The sequence below is a fragment of the Trichoplusia ni genome, chromosome 9, assembly GCF_003590095.1.
Source record: "Trichoplusia ni isolate ovarian cell line Hi5 chromosome 9, tn1, whole genome shotgun sequence".
In the NCBI taxonomy this organism is placed as follows: Eukaryota; Metazoa; Arthropoda; class Insecta; order Lepidoptera; family Noctuidae; genus Trichoplusia; species Trichoplusia ni.
In genome coordinates, this window is record NC_039486.1 from 13,283,134 (window position 1) to 13,307,987 (window position 24,854).

A 24,854-nucleotide genomic window follows, 5' to 3' on the forward strand; every position below is an offset into this window, starting at 1 on the left:
TGGAATATTATCTCAAAGTTGTAATTACCAGTCTGGCTTATTACTAGTTTAATCAGAATATAATTTATGTTTTAAGAAAATGCAACGCGAATAAACAAACAATTAATAACTACCGATAAAATCTATTAAGAAATTGTAAAACAAAATATAATTACAAACAACAAAGTTAACAGACATCATCCGTTAAGATTTTGTTAATAATAATTAATAATATAATTTAAATTTCTTATTATTTTATTAATTCATATCTCGATTTTTCTATGCACTTCATAAATCTTTAGCGACAACCCTACAATCGAACACCGTCCAATAAATTACATCGATAAAATCGCAAAAAAGGCGTCGTATAAAAATGTACGAACGTGATAATTGGCTTCGCGACATAATTACAGAATCGGGAGCTGTTCGTAGTCCGCGAATGTGCGGACACTTCCTCCCAGTTGGCTCGTTCACAAATAAATATATATCACTGTTATTCCTGGAAATATTTACGAAAATATTACAGACGTATATTAATAAAGTTTTCATTTTTTAGCAGTAAATTTTGTCTCATTCGTGCTAAGCTGTGGATATTGGAAGCTTTCAATGATAACAAAGATTGTAAAAGATATAATTAGAGTTTGTTGCCAGTTGTCATTACAAAGAAAATCAAAAAGTGACCTCCGAATTTGCTAATTTCGTTAACAGAGTTTCGTTAAAAATTGACGTAAGATAAAAAAAAAATTGAGAATAACGTTTAAAATTAAAAACCCTTGCCCGATTTTAACTTCAAACTGTCCTGTCAATTTCTAAAATAATTAAACAGACACGCTTTTATATATTTCTGTAATTCATCCGACTAAATACAAAAATAATCATTTTAAAAGTTCACAGTTCAAAAATCAAAATACATATGTCACTTCTTAACACGCAAAACTGATAGAGGTGGCGAAAGTCTTAGCTTTTTTACAAAAAATGAAGTTTTAATTTTCATTCGGGTATAAATCCTTTCTCCGCTCACCTGATGCGTCCTGCAGGTCACATCTCAAATCCTTACTTAAAATCCCTTCCCACTCCACTGATTTCTACTCCTACTCCTTCACCGTGCACGCTGTACGGCTATGGAACAATTTGCCGCCTGAGCTGAGGAGCTGCCAAACTGTTGCTTTATTTAAACGGAAGTTGAAGGAACATTATCTGTCCTTATCATCATAGACGCATATAGTATTTAGTGTATATATTTATTTATTTATATATATATTACATATGTATTTAGGTTAATGTTAGTAATTATTTTTAGTTATAGCTTCTTTCTTTTTTGTTTTTTTGCACACTATCTGCATCTCTTCTTATTCTAACTCTCCCATAACGGGCCTGCTGGAAGAAATTTCTGTTGAAATAAGCTGTGCCTATGTACTATGTGTTCTATCTTTCTTCTTTTCTGTACTCTGTGTGTGTATCTGTGTACATGAACTATTAAATAAATAAATAAAAAAAAAAAAATCTAAGAAAATAAAATTTTCAAAATTCACTCACTTATTCATACTGTTAGTTGATTTTATACAGCTTTATTTAAGTCCACTTATGTTTGGGGTGGGTAAGTACCATGCTTAATACTCTATTTACATAATTAAGGGAGAGAATGATACGTATATTTTATAAAAACCTTCCGTTAACTAGGGTGATGTGCTTTCTACCGCTAGCTAATACGTAAAGAGTTTTTATCTTTGAAAAGCCCTTGAAATACTGTACTTGTGACGTTTTCCGTTTATTTCTAAGTATGTTAACTTGAGCGCCGTCTCCCATTTTAGATATTTAGGAAATTTTGTTTTGAAAGACATCTCTGGGTTTCTGTATTACAATTTTAACTTTATTAATATTCTTTTAACCAAGTAATGCATGGATAGGGTTAAAATCAGGGACCGGACAACCCCACTTTAGAGTTAAGCCGTTTGACAGGGTAACCCGTACACGGGGTAACTCATATCGCAGTGTTACCTTTTGTTCGAGTTACATCCTCGAAACCCAGCGAAATGGTTAACACCTTCATTATGGTAACCACGTGAAGGGGTTAACCCCATCAATAACTTAACCCTTTGAAGTGGTTACCTTCACGAAAGGCTTTTATTCGTGTTACCCTGAATTACCCACTAAACTTGAGCTGCATACTTGCACCCTAGCGGCCCCTCATTGCTTTACTAAGACTACAGCTGATTTTCTTCTATCGCCGACGCGTCGCGCCTCTCGGACAAACTACCTACGCGCGAAACGTCATATAGGTAACTAGCTGTTGCCCGCGACTTCGTCCGCGTGGTTAGAAGATATAAGTTAGGAATTTTTTAACGAAAGCCCTCGAAGATTAATATTTTTCCCCGTATTTGCCACATTTTCCATTAAATCTTCGCTCCTATTAGTTGCAGCGTAATTTGATATACCTAGCCTAAAACCTTCCTCGATTATTGGTCTATTGAACACAAAATGAGATCAAATTTTTTAGATGAAATTATTTATAATAATTTAAAAAACAATCGAATACAAGTTTTTTTTTCATTTTTTGCATTTTCTGAGAAGATTTGACGGGTGAATTTTCGATTGAAAATTAGAGTGTTTTTTTTATATTAATTCAAAATAAGGTGAAAAAATAAATATTTTTAATCAAATAAATTACAGCGTATTTAGGACACAAAAAAGTAAGTTTTCACCAAATTTCGTTACAAAAATAAATTTTTGTAAAGGATAAAAATAAAAAACCACAATCTTAGGATTTTTCACATAAATTTTGAGGTTATGTGAAAAAAATGTAAACACAAAAGTTTTAGATCTTTTTATTACCTACAACTTTGCCATTTGACGTTTTTCGATACGAATTTTAGTTTTGCCGGAAATCGAGAAAAACCGTTTTTTACTCTTCAAACGTCACTCCCACCCCCTTCCCGACCTCAGATCGCCCGTAAATTATTTTTCCTTTCATATTTATAATATTCCCCTCCTTTTCTAATGGGTTTCATCCTACGATTATTTTTTTTGGTTTTAAAAATTATCGACCCTGGTCTACAAGTATAGACACGAAAAATATATATCACAACGTTTGAAATGTGCGACAAGCTAAATTAAACTGTAAGATCATATCCACAATGATTTTTATTCCATGTTTACAAGTCGCTCGGTAATTGCAACAATGTCGCCGCAGGGCGGTAAGATGTCACGTGCACTCGTGGTTATACTATTTTCAAACTAATGTCTATGATAAAGAGTGCATATTACACTGTCTTAGGTTGGAGTGGGTTACCCTGTTACAGTGTTACAGGGTAGTGAAAGGGTAACCTGTTCGGAACAGGGTTCCAGTAATCCGTTCGAAGGTGTAACATATGTCATAGGGTTTTTTCTTGAAGCGCTTAAAAAAACCCCTTCAAAAACCCTTTCAATGAGTATCCGGCCGGTCCCTGGTTAAAATACAATCCTTTCAGAATCATTGTCAAAATCTTTAAAAACTTAAAAAATAACATCCCTTTGAAAAAGCCCTGGCAAGAAATTATGTTTTTGAGAGCCACCACTTGCAAAATAACAATAAACAAACATGACGTGTAACAAGTTACTTTAACAAAACAATGACACCAACACTTTCATTTATTTTCCCATTACTTCAGCAAATGAAAACAACATTCGCTTTTTCTATAAAATTAAATAAAAACCGGCTAAATGCAACTCGGAGTCGTGACTCAGAATTCCGTACAATAAGCTAAAAAAAGATGTCAACCATCTAGTCTCTATCTGAACCAACCGTTAATTAACCTTGACTTTGTCTTTAAATTCTTCACTCATAAACATGTCAACTGTCTGGTTATAACGGTCATTTAATACCGTCTGGTGACAAAGAGACAGATAGACGGTCAAATAGGTGAGCCTTAGTAATAGGTTTCCGTTTTAACCCTTTAGTTACGGAACCCTAAAAATGCACCAACAACATATTTCCACAGTATAGAGTTCACGACACGCCGCGCGCCGGGCAGTGATGTAGCGAGTAACGCTCATTCACTGACAGGTGCAAGCGATTATGACGTAGTCAGGGGAAAAATGTACTATGAATACCATTATTTTATGGCAGGGGTATAGAGGTAGAGGTATTAACAGATTATTACATGTGACTTTTTATAAGTGCCATCATAGTATCCTAGCGAGAGTGTTTAGCGCTATTGGACAGGTTTCTATGAATACCTACATAGGTATAACACCCTATGGGCAGCAGTGGACGAATATGGGCTGATGATGATGATGAATGTTTTGCGCTACGTTTGTCCTTCCGACATCTTATTCTTATATCGAAGGCTAGTTCGCAGTAGAATTATTAATGCCGTCACAATGAAAATACATAGTTATTTTGATTCATGGTTAAGCGAATTTTGGAAAACACAATTAAAATATAAGTTTAGTAAAATAAATGTCGAAACTACGATGTTACTGATAGTCTGTTTATTTTACGCCAAATACACTGGTATTTTCATATCCGACGTATAAATTATAATCGTTGTCTCAAAACTCAAATATTTTGCCACCAACGAGGCAAATATGGTAGGCGCCTATTTAAATAGGAGATAAAATTCAAATATAAACATATTTTATTAACGTTTCACGTCGATGTTGTGAGCGCGTGACGTCATATCCGTCACTCAGGTGCGTTACGCAGCTGTCACGTCAACGCGGTCAATTGCGAATCATATGAAATTATTTTTGTTTCCTCTTATAATGCAGAACTGTTGCAGCGTAAATTGCTGTGAAAATGTTTTCTTTAATAACTTATTTGCAATGGATAATTCATACATATCTATTTTGGAGAAATTAACACTTTCGTAGACATTAAAAAGTTTTTAATCAATTATGCGTCAGTTAATGAACGAAATTAATATTATATTTAATTTGAAATTACTTTCCTGAGTTGTTAAAGTTCTCTTCTTTTTTCATAGGACCAATATCTTAGACGCCTTTCAAATTAACGGGAACCAGAATATTGTTACCAGAATACCAGATGTTTTCAAAAATAGGTTTCAGCACCGTGGAACGAAATCTTTTATCACGCAGCTTGACAGAAAATCATACCGTTTACCTGTCATAGTGTCATGTCGCACTAATGAAAATATTCCGTCAGTTTTCAGAAGCCTATGACGCCTCGTTGACGACACACGACACGGTCAATTTAATTGATAAATTAATTGAAAGCTACGCGTCATTTGTGAACCCTATTCTCTACGCGGAGTAGGGTGATTTTTTGCGTACTTATACGAAATCACTGAGCATTTATTAATGTCAAACGAAATTTGATGTGATTTGACAAATTTAATGGATGCATGGTCTGTTGATTAATATTTATGTTGGTTTAGTTTGATTAACATACACATCGGTTATTGTATATAGATATTAGGTGGACGTATTTATATTCCTAAATTACACCTTGTTATATGCACGCCTCTTTATTTTATACACTGTCTTGAATAAGGAGCTAAAACATTTTTTTTGGAGTAACCAGCGCAAAATAGTATGTCAGTATATTTAACCAGAATTTACTCCGCAGAGGAATATTAGTTCATTAGCAATATTGTGATCTTGGTTAATGCAATGAGTCACTAATTATTGTAAGTCTATTTCCAATATTACAATGAGCTCTGCACTTATTGGATTGATCCATATCTAAACTCATATACGTACGAATGTATCCGCCCAATTTGTAGCTCAATTACATAAAGTTATTGCGCGAAAAGCAATGAATAAACGATCACGCGGCGGCCGTCAACGGGTCCAATTATTCGCATAATCCTGTGCCTCTTTAAAAGCAATTAATATTCCATTGATCCACCCTGGGGGATGGTCAGCCTCGGTAATCTCCCTCGCCTCTGGTGATGACCGTCACCTGAGAAGTGACAGCATTTGTAATCATTACCTGTAATCACGATTGTGATGAATGAATTTGAATTTATTGAATTCAACATTTTTATTATAACCGAAAAAAGGGAGAATACATTGGCTCATGTAACACAATCTTTAAACCTAGCATAGCCCTAGGTTACATTTCTTCAGTAGTTACGCTTTTTTATGTTAGTGAAAAAACTTTTATTATTATTTGCAAGGAATCTTTAGGTATTGCAATAATTGTTGGTCTGTCGGGGTAAAAGGGGCTTGTATTTAAATGTCATGCTGTTGGTCTCAATATATTCTCTGTCTTAGTGTCTCAAGTATCGATGCTATTGGTATCCGTTTGATGTAAACCAATAGGTATTTATAGTATCGGCTTCAATCTATTTAGTTGAGGCTTAGAGAAACAAGACCCTTGCGTGTATACTACTAATACCGTATGTATTACATACATCACAAATAAAAACATAACTGTTACCAATTATTATCATTTATTCTCATGAAATTTTTGGTTACATTAAAAATACCTGAATTCATAAAATACACTAATGTAGTTTCTTCGGCACAAAAGAATCGTTTCGTCATCGTTTTTAGAATCCTTTTTTTTCCAATCCGTATCAATGCCAATCAAAACTCAAAAGACAAGAAACGACCTCCTCACAACTGAAGTATTAAAACCTACCCACGCAACTAAAACCGCAAACAATACAACACATGTAACTAAATCCTAAAACCAACACCTGAACAATGCCCATAAAAACAGTGCAAACAAAAATCATAATAATCGTAAAGATCTGACATCGTTATCTGATATCGATATCGTCGAACAAATGTCCAACGTCGGACCCATATTGTTCGTGGCGGGGCGTCCAACACAAGTGCAGTGTCCACAAGCATACTTGCACCTAAATCTACACGAGGGGTACTTCCCCCTACTAAGGTTTTGTGTAAATTCAATGAGAGCAGGTGTTTGTATGATATAACTCGATAGGATGCTGCTAATGTTACGTTTCGTTAGATGGCGATTGTTGAGCTTCATGGATAAATGTTGGATGATATTGGGGGATTATTTATTTTGTTGGAGCTATGGAAATAATAGTGGTTAAATACAGCATCCATACATTTCAAGCAGATTAGCAGCATTAGTATAATATTGAAAATGTATCTATGTTAAGTGTAAGCTCTATCTATTCCCCGATGTATTTGGTTAGTTAGATAAAATTAACATAATATGTAATTTTAGTTGATGAACGAAAATTCTGTTTACTATTATGACATTTTTCTATTAAGACCTACATTATTCAAAGGTCTTTAAATGAAACATAGCTATCCTATAAAATTTGTTTCAGTTCACGTGTAAATAAAATACTAAAAGACATTAGTTGAAGTGATAGCGCTTCCGTGGTAGGGTGTTCAAAGAGCCGGAATTTATTTGGCACGTAACGATTCGGTAACGTAATTCGAGACCCCGACGGCTTGTGTCGTTTGTACACGTTCAGCTATTGATACTGCAGTGTTAACTATCAAGTTTGCTTCTACCGTATTATGTGCAGGTATTTGTAGGAAGGTAAGGTCAGTAGCGAAGATTTGTGTGGCTTTAGTACGTTTTAAGATGGGGTTGATTTTATACAGTAAGCGCCCGTATCGATGTTTTGGCTGGATGAGGAGCTAGTTGATTTAGCAATTAGTGAAATAAAAATGAAGTTAGTATTTGTAAATCACGGTACGAAATGATAAAACAAGAATGTAAAATATAAACTGTGTCAAAGGCAAACAAGACACAACAGAAAACACTAATAAGGAATAACCTTATATTATCACCGGTACGTCCAAGTTTCAATAAGAAATGCTTTATAATACCAGAAAAAAAAAAAAGAAACCAAGGCTGCAACTAAAATGGTATGAACAAGACAAGTAATTAATACCAATGAAACGACCTAGCTCAGAACACCCGCGGCTTCACTAATTTGTCTCGGCTTAGCATTTATAGCTATACGTATAAACACGATAAACATCTGAGATCATGCACATTTCTGGGAAGGGAGCCGAGGGTGCGGGACTAACTCGATAATCCACCCCCAACGCAGGGAGATTTATTAATCAATCTCCAAAACGTTTTAACTGGGCAAATTGAAAAATTATGTGTCGACGCGTTTGTGTTCCCCTGTCGTTCTATGGGAATGTTGGTTTACTTGGGGAAGACATTTCTGATGTGCAGGTTTTTTCGTCTTCAGTAAGTGGCAAGTATTGACAGATATGTGATTGGGCAGATTTTTTCAAGTTCATTCATTAAGAAGGTGAATTATTTGTAAATTTTTCCTCATTTTTTTTACCGTTACTTCATTCCTCAAATGCAAATTGAACCTTCATTAGATACATTAATAAGTTTTTGGGCCATTGACATAATGAGTATTGTGTGACAGGACTTAAAACCAATCTGGTAACCGTAATATTAATTAATATCCAATAGTAACTAACCTAACCATTATAGTCACACAGAAAAAAAACAAATGCTCTACAAAATTTATATCCTTTTACACTTCCCCGCACTATCACGTCACACATGCCCAAAGCCGTCTCCATTATCGTTTCTACGCCTAATTAGCCACGCTGTATTATCTTGACCCTACGAAACTTTTGACAAAGCGTTCCAGTCGCTCCTGCTATCTCCTATACTATCACCCGCATCGCTCCACCCTCCCACTTTATTCTTCATCGTCGGATGTTTAATTTGCGACAATGTTTAATTAATCAGAGTTTGTCTTGTTGATTGCCTTCCCAATTATAACTTCCACCGTGTGTGTATGACGTTGATTTGTGATGACAAGTCTTGGATTTAAGGATTGAGATGAATTCTTTGAATTAAAAAGCTGGATTGCTGAACTTTTCTGTAATAAATGTTCACTAAACACTTTAGTGTCCGACTTTTAAACTCGGTGAACTAAAAACTTCTTGCGCTGGTCGGGTAACGGGCTCAGTAGTGAAGAATAATCGTTGTAAAAATTGCTGAAAAGTAAATAAAAGATGAAACTAAGTTTGCGTTGCGTTAGAAAGTTTTTGTTTCGATCAAAATAATTTCAATAAAACCCAACAATACAAGCCAACAAAGGCAAAATGTCAAGAAATACAGTAGAGTTCTTATTGATACTGGTAGATATTATTAAAATACGCCATAACGACGACGAAGCACAAAGACATAATGTCTGAACTCGAAGCAGAGCCACGATAATATTTTTCCTATACGAAGAAATTAGGCTGAGCAAATACAAGGGGCGCAGAAACAAACTTGGGGAAGTTCTTAATAACTTAGAATAAACAATCATAGCTGCAGACGCACTCGCTTCATATTCTACCTACTTAACATTTATATATGGGAAAAATACATTTTACTATGAGATCTTGAACATTGATTTCTTAGCAACCTGAATGACAATAATAAGTGCGTTTTGTTACAATCAAAACACAGTCATTTGGAAAATCCATATTTCGTAACAAGCAATAGTTATATGGTCAAATTAACAATATTGAAAAATAGATTCTGTCTAGTAGGGTATTATTGCGATAGCGAAGTCCAATTTTTCAGAAAGATTTTTCACTTTCACTCAGTACTTGCTAGATATGTAATACAGCCCATCTTTATTAATAAAAGTATCGTCGCGTCTGTTTTTTTATTAGTCTGTGCCAGTCGACACCTTGTGGAGAACAAAAACTGTTCCCTAATTGATTGACGAGCATGGAATTAGTTGGCAATAGTACGGGTGCAGCGAAACTTTTTACCAACATAGGTATATCTTGATATCTGCTATACTGTACGTAGTTTTGTAATATTATCGATTTGCGCCGATGAAATTATGAAAATGATTTTCCTTTGTGTAGTAAACTTAAAGTCGACAGAATAATGTCATTTTGTGAGTGAAAATTACGTAGATTGCGTTTTGAAATAAAGTTTTTGAAATAGGATCAGCAAAAATGCAAGTGCTTTAAGGTCATGGCTCAAATTTTCTCTCTTCTTTTAGAAGTCTAATATTACAAAAAAAAAACTCGAAGATTACATGAAATTTGATAATATTTATGCCATATACTATCAACAATTCCATTTTATTCGAGATTTAATTTTGAATGTTTGTATTTTTGTTACCACTATTTTAGGTAGGTATCAATGTTCCTAATATTACTAACTGCAATCTATTTTATGATTGTAATTAGTTAAGAATACACGTCTAATTACAATATAACAAGCTGAATGCAAACAATACACTCTAGTACATACGCTTTATGAACTTTCGAGTCACAATCTCAGGATTGTTTGTTACAAGTACATTTAATTAACTACACGAGATCACAGAACAATGCAACATAACTCTGTTATACGGGTAACGTTATTTCTATCTTTTTATTTGTCGTTTGTGTACTTGATGATGGGAATCTATACTCTATATACATAATGTATAAAGCTGAAGAGTTTGTTTGTTTGTTACGCGCTAATCTCAGGAACCACTGGTTCAAATTGAATATGATTTTCGTGTTGAATAGACCATTCATCGAGTAAGGTTTAAGGCTATAAACCATCACGCTGCAACTAATAGGAGCGAAGATACAATGAAAAATGTAGACAAAAAGGTGAAAATTATTCATCGATTCAAGATCTTCTAACCACGTGGACGAAGTCGCGGGCAACAGCTAGTAGATCTATAAATTGGAAATACATACTTTTTTTGAAAATTACAAAACAACTTTTTTCTTCAACTAAATGAGTAGGTTCTTGGTATTTTGAACTTTGGAATGCAGTGGTTGAAAACTTTCTGCTGATTTACTGTTTTTTTTTAATCTTTCATGATTATTTTTTGTAACTGTACGTTGTGCACGTACGATGCCGCGATGTTGAATAATACTATGGTAAATTCTGAAAGAGATGAATAAATAAATTTTCCGTTAGCTATCTCATATAGAATTGATATGTCTGATCCAATATTAGTTTAATATGAGAAACCAGTGTTATCTTATGATTTATTATCATCGCAGAATTTTATTTCTTTAAGGTTTTTAAAAACACACTTGGAATCAATTGTTGGAGGACGTCTCTAAACGCCTCCTATTCAAAAATAACAGTTTAATTTTCTGTATTTGAGAATCCAAATATTGTTTCAAACTATGTTTATGAAATTATACATATATTGTATTTTTGTAATATATCAAGTTTTCATTAAGTCATGTCTTTTCTTATGAGTTTTGGAAAATGTCTCTGAAAATCATCTTCTAACTTTTTGTCGATCAAATGTTCCCTTCACCCGACCAAATGTCTTTTCATATTAAACTATTTCGTATTTTAATAAAATGTATTGTATTCAATAGTAGCCACATGTGCAATTGGGCTCATTCTTCTTTTACACCAATATTTCACGTCCCGCAATAATTTCGTTTCATACTTATAATATTTCTCAAAACCGATATTTCAAGTATTTTAACAATATCTGAAAACGTAGCTGCATATTCGACCTCATTTCTGAATTCACCTCTTGAATGCAACATTTCGCGAATGTGAAACGCTTAAACAATTTTCTGTATAAAATTACCAAATTGTTTTCCCAGTGCTCATCAGTATCAGTTTCCTAGCCTTTCGTAGCAAGTGGCTAATGAGGGCAGACGTAAGCCTTTCTCAAGGCCACGCCACCCATTATGTGAGCTGCGAAGCACCAAGCTCTAGTTCTGTATAAAAAAGCTGTTAAGTAAATACGCGGATTGAGAGAAGCCTCCGCTTCTAACCCTGTCTCGGTCGTAAAAGTACTTGGGTTCAGGGCGCCGCGGGTTGCGTTAAAGAATAGAAAATATTTTTTGATTTTCAGGGAAATTTTGATGAGGTTAGGTTATGTTAGGTTAGGTATAAATATGATGAGTATGCTTATTTTTCAATTGCTATTACTGATTACTATTTCTTACATACTCAATCACGTTTTAATTAATATATTGTGACAGAGGACGTCATTTAATAAGCCTTTGAAAAGGCATAAGGATAAAGTTTAGCAGTGGATTAATTATAAATTTCATGAAACACATTTTCTATTGCTAATATGAAAAGTGTATAATAATATACCTAATGTCGACTCTACATCCAGTCAATTCGAAACCATAATCTTCGTTGAAACCAAGAGACGCATTAATGTAATAATCCTTATTTCATGACGTCATAAACTTTAGCTCGTAAAACACCACTTTTCAGTCGATAAGGATTTTTCTATCGTTTTTTGTCCGTGCTTAGTAATAAAAGAAATCACTTATAACATGCACTTTGGAGGGACATCGGAGGGTTGGTTCCTTGCGTTATTGTGATACACGGACAGCAAGGATGTCAAACTTCTAGATATTTTTGTGTTATACCAAATTTCAAAGGGAGGTTTTTTCATTCGTCAAGACAAAGGATTAACTTACAAATCTCTATACGTAATTGAAAACTATAATTCACTGTGTATTATTGTAAAGAATCGAGTAAGTTTTTAAACTGATCTTAAAACTTCATTTGTCAGCATTTAATTGGATTTGATAAATAATGGCTTATGACGAAAACCTGCATGCACTGCTCCAAATATTGCCATTCTAGCAAGCCGGTATACCCCAAAAGTGAACAATCGTCGAAAGAATAGGGCTGAAATCTGGATGCAAACTCTATGGGGCGTCGGGCTCAATCCGCAGGTTGTCTCAATGGAAGATTAATACTGCCCCGCCTTTGTAGGGGGCTACGATAATAAACAGCCGAAATGACGTTGATGCATTGATCTTAAGGATTTTTCAAGTATTACTGACGTATTTTCTATGAAGGGGCTGCGATTGGTAAAGAGAGCCTGCTTGTCATTATGTGTTAATTTATTTTATGACGCCCGTGTACGTCGAGCCTTGAATTTAAGAAGCAATCATATTGAAGAAGAATTTTCACTGAGCCATTGTCCCAAAAAAAACAAATGAATCAATTGTGGAAATACTATAAAATTATAATAAGGCACGAAAAAAGTTGTCATTTTCTCCGATAATATTAGAAGACAGAAATATGTCGTTAAATCACAGTCTGTAAATATTCTTTACTCTTGAAAATCTGATGTGTTGTTTAGTCCCCTCTCATATGAAGTGGTATGACGCTGCCATATTCGGGACTGGGATTGGGTATTCCGGTTCCGTTTCCGCTACCGGTTTTTGTCACTCGCTGCGAGTCATTGCAATGGAATGTTTATTTTCTTTTTATTGACTAATCTGACAACAAAAGCTTTTCCGAAATTGTTAATTGAACATTTTATGTTTGAACTGTAGCTGCAGTTTATCCAAAAATGTTATTTACTGTTGATGTCGTCTAATTTTACTCCCAGTGTATTAATAATATCAATGAAAAAGAATTAACTTTTTATCTCTAAATCCCTTTTATTTCATAACCAATATTTTTCTAAGACTTCATCTATATCTTTTTCATTTGTTTTATTCTGTTTTTTATCACCATTTGTTTTTTTTTTGTTCCAGTCAAAATTTGCCATCGTTTATAATAATAATATCTACTTCCTTTTGCAATTTGACAAAGTATCTTCCACTATTTTTATTACCCAAACGAGCTGGACGATCTCATGCATGTGATCACGAACTCTAATACCGTTCTCGAAGCACTTTGTAGATTTTTTGCAATTTGCGCTGGTGTTAATCAACCTGTGTACGCAACTGATCCGTTTCATGTTTTTCTTTTAGCGCTTTCTAGAACATCGGCGAGCAAATTCATTTCATCGAATACATTCAACGATAAAATGTTGGAAGCGTCAGAGTAAAATCTTCTTGAGTTCTGTTTGATGCTTAAAATTCAAATAATACAGTTTTTTGCAGTACAAACTAGAATTATTACTTCCTTCTCATATTACAACAAAATCACTTACAAAAAAAATATGTATTATCAATCGAAGATGCAGATCTAAATTAATTTGAAGTATCCTGTAAAATTTTACATAATTTCCAGCCTTATCTGGTATCAATTAGTGCTGACGCATCCCGTATTGATCACCGGTCACAAAATGTCGCCACAGCAGGGCTCGGGGCGCTGGTTCCAGACTTGATTACTCTTCTATTGTTTTCGCCCTTGCGTTTAACCCCCACGTTTAAGGCATGAATCACGTTAACTTTGATCTATGTACTAGAGAGGATGGATGGGTCACTTAACTTGTTGGTACATTTTGGGATTTGTTGCTGTTATGTGTTGTGATAGGTATTACTTGTTTCTAGTTTACTGCACATTTCCGAATTGTTAAAAAATTAAAAATTTGTGTGGTTTTGACCCTTTTGCTTTATTTTTGGGAAAAGCTGTCACTAAGCTGCCAAACTCACCGTGCGCCTCGTTTTGTGGGTTCGTTCCAAACGTAGAACAAGCAGTTGTGTGATCTACGAATACTTGTTCTGAGTCTGGGTGACTTCGCATACGTGATTTGTATGTTTGTTAAATCCTATTGACATAATTATTCAATTCCCCACTACGGGAGTCGATTTTAAGAATAATATTAATTATAGAATAAGACTGGCACAAATACGTGTATAATCCAGACACTTTTGTTCACCCATGTCATCCTCTACAATATGAACTGATGTTATAACAAAGTGCACGTACTTCGCAACCATTAAGACAATTGTCTTTAGTGGAGGCGGTAGTAAGAAGCTTCTTTCACGTACTTATACGTACTTGCTCTAGCCGCCGACATGAGCGCAAATTGAAAATTAACGCAAACCACAGTTAATAAGTCACTCAGCACATTAGAGCCACTTCACAGTAATTTTCCGCGTCGTAAGTGACTTGAGTTACTTTCAAGGAATTAGAGGAGAAAATGAATTCTCGATTAGCGTTCGGTAACCTTCTTGGTAAGTCCCTTATGGGTATTTATTTGTATGCGAAACGGGTAATTGTTGTGGGAGTCGACTTTGTATCGTGTGACTTGTTGTTCGTAAGTTGGTACGAGATTTAAAAATGGTTTATGATGTAATGTTGTTCTAAGTTGAAACGTAGTAAAGGTTTTTATTATTTTTGTATCTAATATTTTTTATTGTATTTTTAAAACAAACAATATACTATATTTGTTTTGTAACTTTCTTGATTGTCTTGTTTTGTTTACATAAAACCATGCAGAATGTTACTATAGAAGGTAATTTTTGCGTGCATATTTTAGTTGTTAGTACCCATGACGTAGTTACGTTTACGATCAAAGAGAGTTCAATTTAACAAGTGTAAGCTGTTGTTAATCCGTAGCGGCATGATCAAAGCTACGATAAATAACTGCTGTAATTGGACGAGTTTTAATATTTGTAATTGTTATAATCTGAGTTACTTTTTGTTTCATACGCTGAATATTAATATGGATAAAAACCCGGTCAATTATGATTTGTGCTCGTGGCACAAAGGGTTCCTTACAAATAGGCTAAAATATCAAATCAACAATTCAAAAACCGTATATTCTTACACCATCTAAAAAAAATTAACTGTACAGCTATAACGGTTTATTTTATATGTCTTATAGACGGAAATACATACAGACAGCGGAGCCTAGTTAAAGGGTTCCCTTTGGGTATAGAACCTTAAAAAGAAACTTAAGGTCACTATTTAATTAGAAGTCAAATGGAACACAAAATGAGTAAATTAAATGCATAATAATATTTTTATTTCTCATTCAAAAAATTAAAAATTGAGGACCTAATTCTTACCAATCAGAACCTGCAGAGAAAGAAATTATAACATTAATCTTCTAATATATAAATTCCCGTGTCACGATGTTAGTTACCGTACTCCTCCGAAACGGTTCGACCGATTTTTATGAAATTTTGTATACATATTGCGTAGGTCTGAGAATAGAACAACATCTATTTTTCATACCCCTAAGTGATAAGGGTTGATCACAATAAAATTATTTTTTTTTATTTTTTGTACGAAATTTTTTGTTTTTATTTTTTTTATAATGTGGCATTAAAAATACATACAACTAGAAAAAAAATTTTCGGCAAAACAACGTTTGCTGAGTCAGCTAGTATTATTTGAAATTTCGTTCTTTTTTTATTTTTCGAAGAACAAATAGATTAATTATAAAACATTAAAAAAAACATTCATTTAAAGCCTACACAGTACAAGCGTAAAATGATACAAATATAATCAGACAAGCAAACACGCCTTAGTTCTCATTTGTTAGATAAGTTAAGATTTCATAATCACTATATCTTATTGCGGTGTTCGTTCAGTAAGAATTTATTTCAACAGAAAGGAAGCTTTAATAAACCTGTCCTAATTAGTTTCTTACGTGTTGTAAATGTTTCATTGTTTATCATCATGGATTTCTATTTCCTACTGTATCTAGTCGGGAATAAACTCAAGTTTCTATGTGGTTTAGGTTTTTTAGATGAAAACCAAATATTTTTTACTAAGACTTAATGCGCGTCTGTATCTCATGAATCGTAATATATGACTGAATTTCTATTGTTACTGAAACGAAAAAAGTCGCATCCTAATCGGTTCATCTGTTTAGAAGCGACGATGCCACAGACAGACACACTATAGCTGTCAAACTTATAACACAATACATTTTTATACCACCTTCAATTGCTAAAAGCACATAGTTACATAATAATGCTCTCATTAAAATTGGAAATGACTTTGCGTCAAACCAACAAAGTTATTGTGTATGTTTGTAACCTCTTCACGCATAAACGAGTAAACGGATTCGGATGAAATTTGGTACGGAGCTAGTTGACATCTTAGATTCACACATACTTGTAACTGAGTTCATTAAAGGTAGATAATATTTTCACAGCTTCAACCAACATCTAGGTAGGCGAGTTGCGAGCAACAGCTAGTTTGAATATAAGCGAGCTTTGGCAAAGCACGTTGTGTAACGTACTCTGATTGATTTATTTATATAGTTGAGTCCGTCTACGATAGCAAAGACATTCTACGTCTGTCCGTCTGCATGCATGAAGTTGAGCCGCTTACCGCAAGATCTTCAATGGCTCAAGGAATAACATACTATGTACACTATGTAGGTTTGAGTCAATATGTCTACATCTGCTTTAGCTACCCCTTTGAATCCTTTTGCCTGAATAATATATAAACATACCTCTTTAGATCTGCTTGTCGTAAGTTTGTTTTAAAACCTTGTTTCAGAGCTATAAAAAAGGCCTGTACTCCTCTGACGTGGCTTCCTGAACCGTTTTCCTTCATCGGTTTTCACAAGTGACAACTTCTTCTCATAAGGGGTTATAAGTTTATATAGTTCTAAAATTTCGAATTTACATTTGTTTTCTTATTTTTAGGATGCAAACAGCTAAAAAAAAATAAAGGACTTGAAAGAATTGAAATTTGTCGACCTCCGTGGTCGAGTGGCGTACACACCGGTTTCAAGGTGTCGCTAGCTCTGGGGTCCCGGGTTCGATCCCCGGTCGGGTCAATGTAAAAATTCATATTTCTACATTGTCTCGGGTTTGGGTGTTTGTGGTGCCTTCGTTGTATCTGAATTCCATAACACAAGTGCTTTAGCAACTTACTTTGGGTTCAGAACAATGTATGTGTTGTCCGCATTTATATTATATTTATTTAATTAGAAAATAATTTTTTTTATAGACTTCATAAATTTTTTACAATCAGAGGTACAGCTATTTGCAGGCCATTTATTCAGGATCTCTTGAACTTTAAAGTATCAAAGGAGTTCAAATCAAAGGAGGCTTTAAACTTTCCCCTTTTTTCACCCTCACCTTTTGTATTATATAAGTAGTCTTATCAATGCAATTTAAGCACATTTATTAACAGGACTAAACACCCACTGCATTGTACACAACTTGCAAATCACTCTCGCAACACATTAGAGCCGTCGCTCCTTGCTCATAGCCGCTCAGAAACGCACGCAAGAAATGCATTAACATACACGATCACAGATTAGTAAACCAATGGAGAGTTCATAAACAATTGCTATATTAATCCACTGGCGAAAAAACTTCACAATTTTTTTGTGATTTTGAAGAACGACTTTCATAGAAAAATTAATTTCATCTTTTTATTTCAGCTAGTTTCTCTAGATAGATTCGAAAACCTGTTAACGGACACTAGTCACAGAAATAGAGATATATTGGAGCATACGTTAACCTGTCTGTGAACTGAGCGTAAATCACGTTAACGGCAATACAGTTGCAATATAGCGTGATATTGATACTCCAATCAAATACTACGATTTGGTAGCCTTTACAATACTGTGACCGTGAGACGGAGTGTTATTTTTTCGTTAAAACTTTTGCTCTCCATTCGTTGACTAATCTGTGGACGTGGTGTATACAGGAAGTGCATTCACTTGTCACTAATTAATGGATCACGAACACTTGAATGCGATTATTGTGGATGGAGCCTTTTTGTTCTCAATCGTTTCTCTCCTTTTTGAGGTTAAGAGCTTAAGGACTCGTGAGCTAATGAGTTACTGAATCGATCCCTCTGATAAGCGATGTACGAAGATTTTATATGAATATGGTATTGTGAGTTTTTTGTTTTTCGTGCACCTTTTATTATTGAAACCTTATCTATTCGAGCATCTCTTTCAAGATGTAGTTTTTATGTCGTACTTTAACTTACAAATAGAAATATTTCGTGAACTTCTGTGTAATCATAGGAGTTTTAGCAATAGCAAACATTTAAGTTTACAAAGTCATGCTACCTAAACTTTTAGCTTTAGTAGCTGTGTTTGTGTATCCGTCAATCGATTAAACTTTCACTGTTAATCCACGAAACTGAATAACTCGAATCTCAAGAATGGACACGGGCCAATTCCAGAATAAACGGCAGAACTGCGATCAAAAGCTAGTCTTATACAAATACGTATGCAGTACTTTCGGTAGAGTACATGGTATACAAGTACATTACCGTTTCATTCTCACTGCGGACACGGGAGGCAATGTTTATTCATATGCAGAGCTGCCTTGTTGCACTTCCGGGCTTAAGCGCTTGCATCGCGCCCTTCACTCACTTGATATGTTTGTGTACAATCACGATAGCTCACTGGATACGAGTTAAATACCAACAGGGGTTCCGTCGAATGAAAATGGTCAGAAGTTTGTTGCTAACATCTATGACCATAAAAATGTCATGGTAAAAATTGTTGACTTGCACTGATTTCAATGCAGGTTTGAACTCATCGCAGGCAAAGTGATAATGTGACTTTTTCAAAATATTATTCATTCATAATTTTAACCACCACCACCACTGACAAACGAGAATATCTTGAGGAAACCTGGATTTCAAATATTAGAATCGGTGATTGCCAACCCGCAGTAAGTTAGCGTGTTGATCAATTCTCGAACCATCCATATACGGGGACCCAGCAGTGAGCCTTATATAGGCTGGTACTATAATGACAATAAAGTTATGAGGTGTTAGGCACCTACTATTAAATAAGGGAATTTGTTTAGATATTTTTGACAACAATCCGATTTTTAGGTATTAACATTTCTTAATCATTTCGTTTGACTTTGTATTTTATTTTCCATGCTTTCTTTGTATTTGTTATAATTACGATGAATAAAGCTTTTCCAGGTGACTGTCAGTCATAATTTGTCAAGAAAAGGTCACGCATAATATACAATTTATTCGTAAATTACCTACCACCTAGCGGGCATAACAAGCCTACGCGTTCAATCCTGAGCTTCGGCCACCTCTATACCGAATTTCATCAAAACTGGTATAATTATTTAGGCGTAATGAAGTCGCAGGCAAAAACATGTGAACTCGATATACATTTGCAACATTCGCGTGATTCAAATTATGACCTATTATTATGTTACTCCAGTCTTCATACAATCAACTCAACATAAACTATTAGTTGAATTTGAGCTGCATTAATTTAGTGTTGTTTACTTGATTCAACTCCACCTGAGGGATGGTTGTAAAACCCACAACATCTGTATCAAAGGCGGTGCATGCCAATTACGAGAACCGAAGCTTCTTTGTCTTCCAGTGTTGCTATACCTAAATATTGACTCGTACCGTAGATTTCTGTAACCGTGGAAGTATTTGGGATATTCTTGAGCAATTGAGGAGTATCAGGGATAATTTATTTTGTGCTACCTTATAATTTGATATTTTATTTATAAGGTATTTCCGTAATCTTGTTCTACTACTTTTTACATTTAAAGTTTGTTTAACAGACATAAGTGAATGTCATTGTTTATTTCATCAGGTTAACACGACACATACATATTTTGCGAAACTAAATCTAAATTTTTAAAAAAATCTAGTAAACTAAATCTTGATGTATTCGTGAGCCCAATTGGGTATGGGACCAAAAAAAGAGATACTTTTTTTAAATTCGTAAACAAAGATTTTACGGAAAATTGAAATCTCGTGTGACATCACTTAACTGACAAGTGATAACATCCATATATTTCATAATCTTTGTGCATTATTTCCTAATTTTTTATGGGTTATAATAAAGGTACGTAATTAGAAGTTTTTGAAGTTAGCTTCATGAACAAATTAAATCTTATTCAAAGTCCTATTTGTAGGCCAGAAATGGACGTGTCATCACGGCTTTCAATCTATTTTTCTTTAGGTACATAAAATCTCTAATATCACTTTACAATTTTCGATAAACATAAACACACAAATAATCATAGAAACAGATGTACTATCTTGAATGGTATTCGTCACGTCTCTAGGGTTCGTGGGAGCCTGGCAAATATACTTTCGAGTTTCCATCGTGTTTGCTGCCCCGGAGCACAGCTGTTTGAATTAAACTCAATTTGTAGTATTCAAGTATTAGTGGTGACGTAACTGATCTTAATGTTTAGAATGAGGATTTTCTGGTATGGTTTTCGTGTGTCTTGTTAAGAGGTTGAATTTTTTAGGAGTTCGTAATTAAAGGGTAAAAATGGTAGGATGTAACTGACGCTGTCTGTCTGCTACCAGGCTGTATTTCAAGAACAACAAAATAAAACAAATCGACGTTAAACAGAGCTCATAGATCTTATAGGTGTTTTTTTCCCTTTGGTTTTAGCCTTTTTTACGGAGCTCGCAGTGTGAGATCCCAACTCTCACTTGGCCAGTTTTTTATTTCTGATCGAACGCTCGGTAAACATATTTCTAAAATGGCATGCAGTGCTATACGCAATTATTTATTATATTTAATTAAAACAAAGAAACTTTTACTGAAATACCTGTATGTCATAGTTGTGTAAAGTCAAAATTAGTACTTACACCCACAAAAAAGTTTAACAAAATTCATTGCCTTTCTCCAAACCCCACCTAAAACAAAAAGAAACAAATTCACTCCACTACAACACTGGTGGTCAGAACGAAACAAACACATCAAACTAACATGCTTTGTTAAACACTAAATACAGACAGACGGCAATCTAAATCGCAGAGAAAAATACCTGGAGGCCAACGGGGCGGTATCAAAGTGGGGATCCGTTGTGTATAGGGCACAGATGTCGTAGATAGTGCTTTGCGAGCATTCAGGGCCCAGTTAGCATTCAGAAAGACGCCGCGGGCGGAGGCGCGATAACATCTGCACTGGGCTGTGACAGACGGATACTTACGGGGTCTAGTTATGATGAACTAATTGTCTGGGCGTGCGGGAAAGGTCAGCAAGCAGGCAAAGAAAAACAGTTTGAATGTATCGCAACAGAAAGGAAAGTTTTGCTCAAATTAAATAAATAAAAAAATAATTAAAAACAACCAAAGAATTCGTGTCGTAAATAGACTGTGAATTCAACGAGTAAGTCAATTGCCCTAGCTTGGATAAAAACGTCCTTCAAATATATGTTGTGCTCCATTCATCTCTCTGTTGTGCTTCGTCTGTCCCGTTTGGTCCAGCCGTTTGTCAGAAGTTGTCTCGCCATCTGATGGTCTCCCTCGGCTACTTTAGCCTCTTGGAACGTTTTCACGATGTTACTCTGGCTGTTCATCTCGGGCCTGTATACTTCGCAAACTACATGACATGTTATTACTGTTCAGAAAAAAAAAACATATTATATCTCATACATAAAATAGTCTCAGTAGTGTAAAATTATAGATTTTACCACAGCAACAGATTGTTCCATACTTATTTGTCATCTCTTGACATTCCTTATCCCACAGAGCAGTGTGTCCCCATATCGCTATTCAACCTACGTCCCACAAAGGTGAATTGGCGGCAAAAGCGTGTCAGATTCATTGCGCTCCTCGCAACGGTGACGTAAAGATCGACGCGATACAACGCCGCAATGGACAGGGTGCAAATGATTTCAAGGAATCCGCTACATATTGCTTTGTGAGGATCAGAAAGCCAACCACGACCTCTTTAGATAATGCTGTTATAGTTGTGTGAGCGAGAAAGCACTACAAGGCGTAGAGCACCTTCTCTTTTCAACAACTTCATGTTTAAATTTAAGGAGATTGTAGTAAATCCCTAGGTATTGTTGGCAACTTTTCAATTCTTATCTGGAGATTGGCAGTTCACTATCACGTAATGCACTTATAAGATACAAGATTGCTTTCGTATTTTTGTTGGAATATTTTTCCTTATGCAAAGTAGGTAGCCAGCAAGGTTAATGGGCAGTCTTTATTGTATTTATGTATAGTTAAGGTGGAGTAACTATTTTGTCTGGCTGTGTATGTTATTGAAAAGTAATTTAAATAGACAAAGAACATCGAAATGTGAGAAAAGTTTGATTCAACCGAGAACTTGAATTCTCTTTAGTTTATTTTCTGCTTGGGCTTATTACAAAAAAAAAACATGTTAAAGCTGCTCTTTCGTAAAAAGCTTGAAAAAAGCATGCAGATGAAACAGCTTTTCGTCGGCACTTACAGAGAGTTTATATCTGCAAAAAAAAGATTGTAATCCACATAATATGCTACGTAATTCGGTTTAGCCCTAATTTTTCTATTGGCATCACATAACAAGTAAAAACATCCCCAAATCACCTCCAATTCGTAGAGATAAAACCATTTTACTGCTTTATTTTTAATAAAAGAACATTATGTCTGATTTCTATAATAACTATTTAAAAATGCATCCCATATAAATACTGCATCTATATCAACCCCGCACTCATCCAAATGCACAAGGTCACTAGCGAGAATACAAGCCTTAACAAGTGGGCTTGAAATATTAACCTCAAAATCTTTTTTATAGATTTGCTCATTCATCCGACATGATAAGCTGATTTAAGAAGTTCCTAGGATTGGCACCCACGCTTTGACTTACCTCGTAATCATGGATAGGTCATATACCTCTCTAGCGCATGGTAATGACGTCATATCGAGATCATAAACTATCTTGACACATAAAACTAGAATAAGGAGAAAATAAGGACAGAAAGCACTTCAGTTAACTTTAATGTGCTGTGTCGTAAAAATTAAGTTAAGGAATAATGGAATATAGAAGAAGTAGAACAACCTACATGTCTTGGAGATTCTGATTAAATGTGAAAACATGTTCACAAATCAATGGATAGTTTTGGATTACTAGATTCAATGCCTAAAAAATTAGTTTTTGTTTTCTTGTGATTCGGTTTAGATTTTAATGGTTTCACATTGAAATTAGTGAGACGAACCTATATCCGATGAGCTTTATCTCGAAATTTTACGTTCCTAGTAATTTCCAGTCCAAATTCAATTACCAAATGGCTGAAACTGCACCATAAATTCCGCTTGCCACACGAATGTCTAACAGTTCACTTATCATTCATAGCGAGATGAAAAAGAACGTCGACATCCCAAACTTTACATACATCAGGCTGCCTCGCATTGATCGATCAGTCGGCTATCGGAAAAGCGAATTCGTTTTACACCTTTGCAGCGTCCCGATAATAAAGCTATTGTTTTCATGACTGGTACTGGGCTACCGGCAACAGATATGCAAACGCGACTACCCAGCTCCGATGAGTTTCACTGAAAAAATATTTACAAACGATTTAAACTGACTGAAATAGCAGTTTGCTGTAAAGGTTGCGGTAACTGTTTTGCTGTTTAAACGGTTTTTTTGTTGTCTCATTTGGTCTGATGAGGTGATAAACTGAATTATTGTCAATGATTGTGGTTTGGCGCACTTTACCTTCTTTTGGGTCTATTACGATACAAATATTGTGACTTCTTTTGATTAATTATTAAAATGCAATTAAGACTCTTCAGTGTGATCCATAATAATATTTGAATTTTTAATGATCCTAAATATAACAACGTTAACCTCAAACACCTTATCAAAGTTTTTATAATCTGACTAATAATACAATTTCATCCATAGGTCAAAGCATCAGTCCCGAAAATGGACCGTAACGGCTACTTCTTCTACGTCACATCAACGGCAAAGAAAAAGAAGATCAACTTGATGCAACCCAAGCCGCCTCGAGTGGCGTTCGCCGAGGAAAAGCGGCGGCCAGGGGTGGCCGAGAGAGTTTGCACCAGTGTGGCTCAGTCTGCCACTGAGTACGGACGCGGGGACCCTATGTCGCAGCGAGGCTTGTCGCCCGCGCCACGCGCGCGCTTGTACACGCAACTCGAGAGTTACCAACCGCGCTACCACACGATACGTGATAACAGTGATAAGAGAGTGGAGAGTGAGTGTCGCAGGAGGAAGAAGGAGCAGAGGATTGTAGGATACCCGCAGCCCCAGCAGCAGCAGATAACAAGGTAGGTTTTTGAGTGGCAAAAGTTTGTTTACCAAAATAAGTTACAAAAATTTTTTACCTTGCATCTTATTGATATTAAAATATTTATATTTGTCATTAAAAATATTTAATTTTATATCATCAGGACTGACTTTGAAATGAGTGATACAGAAATTCTTCCGAATCAAAAACGTGATGAAAGTAAAAAAAGTTTTTGGAATAGAAAGAATTGAATAGAAAATAGTAAACATGATTTTTGAAAACACAATTAAAAATCCTTAGTTAAAATATATTATGTATATTAAAAAAAAAACATTTGTAGTTCGATCGCACTTCTACAAAAGTCACACAAA

The 24,854-nt window shown here is 34.9% G+C and overlaps 1 protein-coding gene across 1 annotated transcript in view; it reads left to right on the plus strand.

The window, feature by feature from the left end:
• Positions 1–24,854, plus strand: part of LOC113497287 (kinesin-like protein CG14535) — a 564,341-nt gene that overhangs the window by 74,632 nt on the left and 464,855 nt on the right. Inside the window, exon 4 of the mRNA XM_026876776.1 lies at positions 24,138–24,523. Coding sequence (XP_026732577.1) covers positions 24,138–24,523 — 386 coding nt within the window. The remainder of the gene's footprint in view (positions 1–24,137; positions 24,524–24,854) is intronic.